Genomic DNA, 9,538 nt, shown 5'->3' with positions numbered 1-9,538 from the left:
GATTCAAATTATAATTATAATTAAATATTTTTTTAGTAACAACTGAGATCATTTGAGCCGTTTAATACAAAAGTGATATAGTCAGTTTTTTGCCTATTCGATTTAACACCACATCTCGAAAGCTCAACCTTCGTTCTGTTTTGTGCAGAAGTGGTGTAAGTATATCTTCATTAGTTTCTCGGTAGATGGCAAAGTAAGTAGGAATCACCCACTCGAATGGCATGGACGCTATATGTATACAGGAATGGTGTAAGTCAGTTTTTGATGTGAGATAGATGACACTGGACCTCTGGATTTCGAAGAAGAAGTGAGCGATGAATAAGAACGTAACGTTATCGCTATCCACAATGTTTCTGTGTCATACTCATTATTATTTTTCGATTTAAATTCATCAGAAATAAAAATTTGTTTCAATGTAAACCACATTTTATACATTTTATTCATTTTCTAAAATGATTTGTTTGGTAATTAATAAAGCAGTAAAAACATAATATCTACCTCAGCAAGCAGATCCCTTTCTTATTACATCTAATAATAATAATTACCTTCCCGGTTTGGTGTATAAAATGGTGCAAGTCTGAAGAATATTGAATGAAATGATTCTACACACATACATGTATCTTGATTTTCGGGGTAAAATGGCATTATTAGCTCAAGAGATATTAACATCCTTTCGTATTATTGAATTTTACAGAACTTTTACTTTATCCCTCATTATCCAGAAATCAACTTTCTTGACTTACACCACTTTCGCATTAAATGGCTTATTTATTAACTGCATTTAGAGATAAAAGAGGATTTGAAGTGTAGGTAAATAGCAAGAATATTAAAGAAATGTTTTAAACATATATTTTCCTTAATCATTCAATTTAACAATTAGACACTTGGCAGTGAACGCATGTTTAACACCAGTGTGTGCTATGCATGGTCTAGCGGTTACCACAGTTGAAGGTATCGGAAGCGTTAAAACGAAACTTCATCCGGTACAAGAGCGCATAGCTAAAGCACACGGGTCACAATGCGGTTTCTGCACACCTGGAATTGTGATGTCAATGTACGCGTTACTACGAACGACTCCAAAGCCAAGCATGAAGGACCTTGAAATCGCATTTCAAGGTAAAACCACAAAAAATGTTGATGAATAGCTGTTACTATGATGAATAACTATCATAGTACATTGACTTTAGTTGTTCTGATCAGATATTCGACAAAGTATTTTAGAGTTATGAATGCAAACCTGAGTAGCTAATAGGGTTCAAGAAGAGCAAATAATAAATAGAGAATGTTTATAAATTAGTTAATTTGTTCATGTATGCTTGTTTGAATAAAAATATTTCGGGGTTTTTTGAAGTCGTCCTTGGTGATAATCAGAAAGTTGCTGATATTAAAGTTTTATTTATTTATATTTTTGCTCAACTTTTTAAGTGTTTGGTAGCTTCTATTTAATTTGTGTGTACCGTTAATAATAATAATAACAAATTGTTTTATATTGTGGAAAAGAAGGTATCTTTCGTTTGTAGTTCTTTTTAATGGTTGTTTATGCTGTGAAACTCATTTGTGTTTTACTCAATATTTTCTTAACATTACAATGTTCTTTTACAGAGTTGTTGATAAGTTTAGTAAATGTGGCGCGTTGAACGATCGGAGACTCGAAGAATTCGTGATTGAAATCGAAGAATAAACATTCTTAAAAACAGAAATGAGATTGAGAAAGAATTGGAACTGCAACTGCTGAAATAGAACGAACCCAAAATTTTTTAAAATTGTAATTGAATTGGTGAATTTTGGTTAGATGAAGAAGATAGAAAGGCAAAGCCTTCAAGATCGTTTCGAAGGCAGCAAATCTCGAAACTAGAATATCGAAGAAACTATTTTGCAAGATTTTAAAAAGAATGGAGTTTTAATATAACACTGTCAAGCTTGTTTACAAAATGGTATTCACTTTTTCTCATTGTACACACTTATTACAAAATACTGTCACTTAATTTCTGCAACTTTCTAATTGTTACCCTGTACACGAAACATGAAATAAACCCGATTACTTACAGGGAAAACGGGAGAAATACATCGAAGTTTTTAACTAATTCTCGAATTTTTTGTACGTACATCGAATTTTCTAATTTGTTTATACTATAATAGGGAAGAATAAGAAATGTTAATAAAAACGCGTTATTTTATATTTTTATGAATCTAATAAAAAGCGGCTGTTCTGTATCGTAAATCTTCTCATGCATAAAATTAACATAGGTGTCTTATTTAAATTTCTTATATTGTATACTTTCATCGTATTTATATTTATATCATTAGCTTGACGAGCAATTTATTTGTAGGCAACTTATGCAGATGTACTGGATACCGTCCTATCATAGAAGCTTATAAAACTTTCACGGAAGAATGGGAAACGTTGCAATTAATGTCGAAAGATAAAGAGAGATCTTTGCAAAGCGGAAAATGTCCAATGGGAGAAAATTGTTGCAAGAAAATACCGATAGCAGAACCCACAGAAGTTTTTGATTCAAAAGAATTTCAACCATACGATCCTTCTCAGGAAGTTATATTTCCACCTAAATTACATGTAAGATGTTTCTTTGACATTAATATTTTTTTATACCTAGGCTTCAAAGATTATAACTGAATATGCAATATATATTGTACAGAGAAAAATTTTAATAAACGAAGAAAAATTTTTTTTAGCTGTCTTCATACTTAGATGAAGAATATTTGATAATAAAAGGGGAAAATGTTACTTGGCATAGACCAAAAACGCTTACAGAATTGCTACATCTAAAAAACCAATATCCAAACGCAAAAATTGTCGTGGGTAATACCGAGATAGGTAAAATTTACTTATAAGTCGTAATAATACCAGACAACTTTATTATTACAAATTGTATGAATATATAATCAATTTATTATACACGCTTTTAGGAGTTGAAGTTAAGTTCAAGCATCTATCTTATCCAGTTCTTATACAACCTACTTTAATTAAAGAAATGCGTAGTGTTGATGAATATCCTGAAATGATGAATGTGGGTGCTAGTGTTACACTTGTAGAATTGGAAAAGTCCCTGAGAAATCAAATTGATAAGAAACCCGGTAATTGTCCTTATTTTAAAGTTTATATTTCATATTGTAAAATGATGTTATACATTATGTCTTATTACTATTGCAGAATATCAAACAAGAATTTTCAATGAAATAATTAATATGCTTCATTGGTTTGCTGGAAAACAAATCAGAAATGTTGCCGTAAGTTGTTACCTGACTTATTGCTGTGTAAAATGTGTACATTATTATTTGGAATGAATCTTAATTCTGTGCAAAATTTAATTTTCAATTAAAAGCTTCCTAATACCTCTGTAGGCTGTTGGTGGAAATGTAATGACAGGAAGTCCAATATCAGATTTAAATCCAATTTTTATGGCTGCTGGAGTAAAATTAGAAGTTTGTAGCTCTAAAAATGGAAACAGGCTTATTCCAATGGATCATACTTTCTTTAAGAGTTATCGACAAAACGTTGTTTCACCGGAGGAGATCTTGCTTTCAATTCAGATACCCTTTACTGAAAAAGTAATTACAACTTTAAACATGACTGTGAAATATCATTCTTACTTATCAGTGAATATTCTATAACAATATATTTTTTATTCTCTTGTTTAGAATCAATATTTTGTTGCATATAAACAAGCAAGAAGGCGAGACGATGATATTGCTATCGTTAACATGGCATTAAATGTATTTTTTAAGCCTGAAACTAACGTCGTAGATAAAGCATATTTGGCTTTTGGTGGTATGGCTCCAACCACTGTTTTAGCGAGAAAAACTTGTGAAACCATGATTGGAAGGTATTTTATAAAATTTTTCGATTATATATTAACAAAAATATTAATGTAAAATACTTTTAGAAAATGGGATACAGATCTTCTGGAAACTGTTTATGACTCATTATTGAATGACTTACCTTTACCGGATAGCGTTCCAGGTGGAATGGTCAAATATCGCAAATCGTTAACTTTAAGGTATATAAGGGAGAACAAAATAACATAATCATCTCAAATATCTTACTTGTTTTTCACTTGTTATTAGCTTTACTTGTTATAGTAAATTTTCATTCATTAATCTCTCTGTTGTAGTTATTTCATTATTCGCATCTATTCCTAAACATTTTTGAACTTTTCGTACTCAAGGTCACGTGAAGGTCACAGTAGTATAGGTCATTGGATAGGTCTTGAAAAATATGTACTCCCATTTACAAAAACGTCGATGACCTTGAAATCTTGAAAAATATGTCCTTGAGAAAAATTTTGTTTCAACAATGCTTTCCTTTAACATTTTATTTATATTATCAAAAACAAGTGAGATATTCGAGATGATCAAGTTACTTTATCCATCCTGTACATATTTATTGTTTCACAATAAATTAAAGAAGAAGTTACTTCAACATAATATCTCTTGTTCAATTTTGCAGCTTATTTTTTAAAGGATTTTTACATATAGCTAAGAAACTTCAAGTATTGTCGGATTCTCTGTCTTTGCGGAAAGAAATAGAAAGTGCAGCTGATGGATTTCATTCCAAAGAACCAAATAGTTCACAATATTATCAAATGGTACCTATCATTTGTTCTTCTGAATATGTATATACATTATTTTATCTGGAGTTTCTTACGATCTATTTTTAATTTTAATATTCAACATTAATTCGCAAAGATTCCAAAGGATCAAGAAGCAAATGATTTAATTGGAAGGCCTGTTGTTCATGCCAGTGCATTTAAACAGGCAACGGGAGAAGCAATTTATTGTGACGATATGCCGAAGTATACCGAGGAGCTTTATTTAGCTTTGGTTTTGTCTACTAGAGCCCACGCAAAAATTTTGAAAATTGATGCAACCAAAGCAGTATCATTAGAAGGTGTAGTGGCCTTTTTTAGCGCGAAAGATATACCTGAAAAGCAACGATGGCATGGTCCTGTATTTCATGATGAAGAAGTTTTTGTATCAGATAAGGTAAGAAGCAGGACTTCATCGTTTATTTTAATAAAATACGTTTGTAGAAAGAATAGATATTTTTCTTTACAAAATACGGTTTATTAAATAAAAAATAAATATATTACTTTCTAAGGTAACCAGTCATGGTCAATTAATTGGGGCAATTGTAGCAGTTAATGAGAATATCGCACAGAGGGCAGCCAGAATGGTTGAAATAGAGTACGAGAACTTAGAACCAGTGATTATTTCTATAGAGGTATAATATAATTAACATAACTTTTACTCTCTCAATTTAAAATTAATTATTTTGACGATTGAAATACTTATGTATTTATAGGATGCTATCGAACATCGTTCCTTCTTCAACGAAACTCCAAAATGTATTAGAAACGGAGATGTAGGGAAGGCCTTTTCCGAATCACCACATATTCTTGAAGGAGAAATTCGTACAGGAGGACAGGAGCATTTTTATCTGGAGACAAACGTGACTTTAGCAGTTCCGAAGGAAGAAGACGAAATGGAAATATTCTGTTCCACGCAGCACCCTTCAGAGATTCAAACACATATTGCACATGTTTTAAACATTCATGCTAATAAAATTGTAGTAAAAGTGAAAAGATTGGGTGGTGGTTTTGGAGGAAAGGAGTCTCGTGCTACAGTACTTGCTCTACCTGTTGCTTTCGCTGCGCATAGGTAATTAAGTTTGTGTTGTATTACAATAATAAGGTGCAGTAATAACGAACTAAGGTTGCGTTATGAATATTTAATTCCTTATATTATAATATCTAATCATTTTACAGATTAAGAAAACCAGTACGATGCATGTTAAATAGAGACGAAGATATTATGATCTCTGGAACAAGACATCCTTTTCTGTTCAAGTATAAAGTTGGATTTGATAACAATGGTGCAATTAAAGCGGCTCAAGTTTACATTTACAATAATGCTGGTTATTCTTGCGATCTTTCTTTTGCGGTAAATTCATCTTTTGATTAAGGCTTACAATTTTTTATTTTCAGTGTAATATATAAACGTATATTTTATTAGGTTGCGGAACGTGCTATGTTTCATTTTGAAAATTCTTATAAAATACCAGCATGTGAAGTGTACAGTTTTGTATGCAAAACTAATCTACCGTCGAATACAGCGTTCCGTGGTTTTGGAGGCCCACAGGGAATGTTTGCCGCTGAAACGATGATAAGACATATTGCAGAGTATTTAAATATCGATGCTATTAAGGTATAACGGCAAATTAAGGCCGTGAAATTATAAAATGTATACTTAGTAAATAAAATTACAGTTATAATGAAGAGTTATTTTGAATAGGTTTCAGAGTTAAATTTATACAAAGAAGGAGATACAACTCATTATAATCAAAAGCTTCTTAATTGTACTGTACGGCGTTGTTGGGAAGAATGTGTTTTATCCTCGAACTACAATGATCGGCTTGTACAAATTCAAAAATATAACAGGTACCTTTCAGACATTATAGTTTCTATAGTATTGCTTTATTTTTCCTCTGTTTTTGTTTTATTTTATTATACTTTTGCTTTATTATACTTTATGCTTCTTATACTTTTTGTGATATTTTCTTTTCTTTTTGTTTAGTAGTTTCTCTTTACATTCTACAAAATTAAGATTAAAACATTTAATATTTTTACATCTTTTACTTAAAACAAATAACTTAAACTTAAAAAAAATTTTAAAAAATTCAAAAGTAGTATGTTAGTGCTAAATTATTTTTCACAGAAATACTAAAATTTTGTCCATTAATTTTGATGTACTGAATTAGTTTATGTTTGATGTAAAATTCCAATGGCATAGAGACCATCATATCAATATTTCTTTTTTGCTTATATTGACTCTAATAAGTATTATTCCAATAGAGCAAATAGATACAAGAAAAGGGGGTTGGCAATAGTCCCAACAAAATTCGGTATCTCATTCACTACCCTCTTTTTGAATCAGACAGGGGCACTTATACATGTTTATACGGATGGGTCTGTATTAATTAGTCATGGCGGTGTTGAAATGGGGCAAGGTTTACACACAAAAATGATACAAGTAACATTTATTTATTTTTTTATTATAATAACGCTTAAACTAACAATTTCATTTCTCACTTTACATACTTTTTTTCATGTAGTATGTCAACGTACGTCAACATACATACGTCAACAATTGTTTGTATAACTTATACTGTTGTAATCATACTAAATCATAACATTTAGAACGCATCACTTTGTGTTTTCCGGGTGTAATTCATTATTATCAATGAGTTTAACAACTCCTAACACGAAGCAAGTTCATAAAGCACTATGCCATACCATTCAGAAAGTGTCATAACATTTATGGATTCTGTAATTTAATAAACTGTGACTTGAAATGTATTTTTTAAAATTTTTTATCATCCATGTTCCAGATGTTATAATTTACTTCTGATATATTTTTAATAAACCATTTTACATGAACATTGAAAAAATTAAACCGTAACATATCTACTTCCGTATAATACAATTTCTTCTTTTCCCGTTTATTGGTATCCAGGTTGCTAGTAGGTCATTAAAAGTAAAACCAGAAAAGATACATATAATGGAAACTGCTACAGACAAAGTACCAAATACAACTGCCACAGCAGCAAGTGCTGCTTCAGATCTGAACGGTATGGCTGTTATGGTACGTAAACGCTCTGTTTGTAATTATAGTTTCCTTTTTATGTCTTCCTTAATTTTTGTAATTTTATTTAGAATTTCGATATTAATCTACCATATTTATAGTGACAAATTTAATTAACAGTGTTAAAATTCGTAAAAAAATTTCAGAATGCTTGTGAAAAAATTATGAAACAATTAAAACCAGTGATTGATAAAGAGCCAAACGGAACGTGGGAAGAGTGGATAGCAAAAGCTCATATGGAAAGAATCAGTCTTTCTGCCACTGGCTTTTACAAAACTCCTGGTATAGGATACTCGTTCGAAACTAATTCGGGAAATCCATTTAATTACTTCACATATGGCGTTGCATGTTCAGAAGTAGAGATTGATTGTCTCACTGGTGATCACCAAGTAAGAATATATTTTAATGTGGAAAAAAATCATCATGACGTGCAACTATAATTTTAAGTCGATTTATTGACATTTTTATATCAATATTAACATGTAGGTATTACAAACTGATATTGTAATGGATTTGGGCCAAAGTCTAAATCCTGCAATTGATATTGGTCAAGTAGAAGGAGCGTTTGTTCAAGGATATGGTCTGTTTACATTGGAAGAGATGGTATATTTAAGAAATGGAGCTGTTTGCACTAAAGGCCCAGGTGCATACAAGTTGCCTGGCTTTACTGATATTCCTGAAGTATTTAATGTGTCCTTATTAAACAGTGCATCGAACCCTAGAGCCGTTTATTCGTCCAAGGTAAAATGTCTCAATTTATCCTAATAATCTGAACAGCTGATCGACCTTTTAGCTTTTGCTATAAACAATGACTTGTTACCGGGTTCATTTTCCGAAAATAGGAAAAAATATTGATCGTTTTCTTCAAATTCTTGTGTCTTTTAAATTAATTGAGATATTGATATGAAAATGTAAGGACATATTAAACAGATTTTGATTATTATTTCTACATTATTTATTTAACATTATTAAAATTAGATATTATTGAAAATACTCATATTTCTGAGTTTTTTACACTATTTACACTTTATGTTACCAAATTTATACATATAAAATTTAATAATTCACGCAGTACGATTATTTCACGTAGGACGCCAATTGGCTTTCCCGGTAGATAACGTTAGTTTTAGTTAGGACGTTAATTGGCGTGTTCGGTCGTTAAAGTGTTAATTTATTCTAAATATTTAAGCTTTTTATGAATGTTTTAGGCTGTTGGAGAACCGCCACTGTTTCTCGCATCATCTATTTTCTTTGCAATAAGAGAAGCTATTCAATCTGCTCGTGAAGAATTTGGTGTTAAAGGCTACTTTCGGTTAGATGCACCTGCAACTGCAGCTCGTATTCGACTGGCATGTGTCGATGAGCTCACATCCAAGGTGAATTAAATATTTGATATAAATACATTTAATATAAATATATTAGATTTTACGAGGAAAAAAATAATTCATATGAAAATTAACATATTTTGTATTACAGATTAAGGAGCCAGATTTACAGTGTGAATGGAACATTATTCCATAAAAATATATTGATAAACTAGACGAATAAGAATTATTGCTTTTCTTATTATACCTTAATATTTTGTAATTATACGTAAATAGTTGTTTTAAAAAATTTGTTATGTAACAATGTACCGATTTTACCCGTTTCAATAAAAATGTTTTTTTCTAATCATCTTTGCTTTGAATTTTTATTCGCATTTAACTTTTTCTTTGCCCTCTTAATCAGTATCGATTTTTACAATCATTAGTTGATACATTTGTGGGTTATGTAAATCCCTATCTATTCTGTTTTACTGCCAGCTGCTACAATAGATGGAATTATAATTATCAGGAATTACAATTAACATACATATTGTCTGCCATGTTTAAATAGT

General features: G+C 30.7%; 1 protein-coding gene across 1 annotated transcript in view; it reads left to right on the top strand.

Moving 5' to 3' along the window:
- LOC108573045 (xanthine dehydrogenase) overlaps positions 1-9,210 on the top strand; it is a 16,332-nt gene extending 7,122 nt beyond the window's left edge. The window contains exons 5-25 of the mRNA XM_017935404.1: positions 881-1,116; positions 2,331-2,575; positions 2,695-2,836; positions 2,929-3,096; positions 3,173-3,249; positions 3,364-3,570; positions 3,661-3,845; positions 3,906-4,019; positions 4,469-4,607; positions 4,708-5,004; positions 5,120-5,242; positions 5,324-5,679; positions 5,787-5,961; positions 6,034-6,225; positions 6,313-6,458; positions 6,873-7,050; positions 7,534-7,662; positions 7,809-8,051; positions 8,149-8,403; positions 8,871-9,038; positions 9,139-9,210. Of these exons, the coding sequence (XP_017790893.1) occupies positions 881-1,116; positions 2,331-2,575; positions 2,695-2,836; positions 2,929-3,096; positions 3,173-3,249; positions 3,364-3,570; positions 3,661-3,845; positions 3,906-4,019; positions 4,469-4,607; positions 4,708-5,004; positions 5,120-5,242; positions 5,324-5,679; positions 5,787-5,961; positions 6,034-6,225; positions 6,313-6,458; positions 6,873-7,050; positions 7,534-7,662; positions 7,809-8,051; positions 8,149-8,403; positions 8,871-9,038; positions 9,139-9,183 (3,820 nt within the window). The 3' untranslated portion in view covers positions 9,184-9,210. The remainder of the gene's footprint in view (positions 1-880; positions 1,117-2,330; positions 2,576-2,694; positions 2,837-2,928; positions 3,097-3,172; positions 3,250-3,363; positions 3,571-3,660; positions 3,846-3,905; positions 4,020-4,468; positions 4,608-4,707; positions 5,005-5,119; positions 5,243-5,323; positions 5,680-5,786; positions 5,962-6,033; positions 6,226-6,312; positions 6,459-6,872; positions 7,051-7,533; positions 7,663-7,808; positions 8,052-8,148; positions 8,404-8,870; positions 9,039-9,138) is intronic.
- Positions 9,211-9,538: the final 328 nt, after the last annotated feature.

The sequence above is a fragment of the Habropoda laboriosa genome, unplaced genomic scaffold (genome assembly GCF_001263275.1).
Source record: "Habropoda laboriosa isolate 0110345459 unplaced genomic scaffold, ASM126327v1 scaffold89, whole genome shotgun sequence".
Classification (NCBI taxonomy): Eukaryota; Metazoa; Arthropoda; class Insecta; order Hymenoptera; family Apidae; genus Habropoda; species Habropoda laboriosa.
Note: the sequence above shows the minus strand (reverse complement) of the source record. Positions and strands in the feature narration are given on the sequence as shown.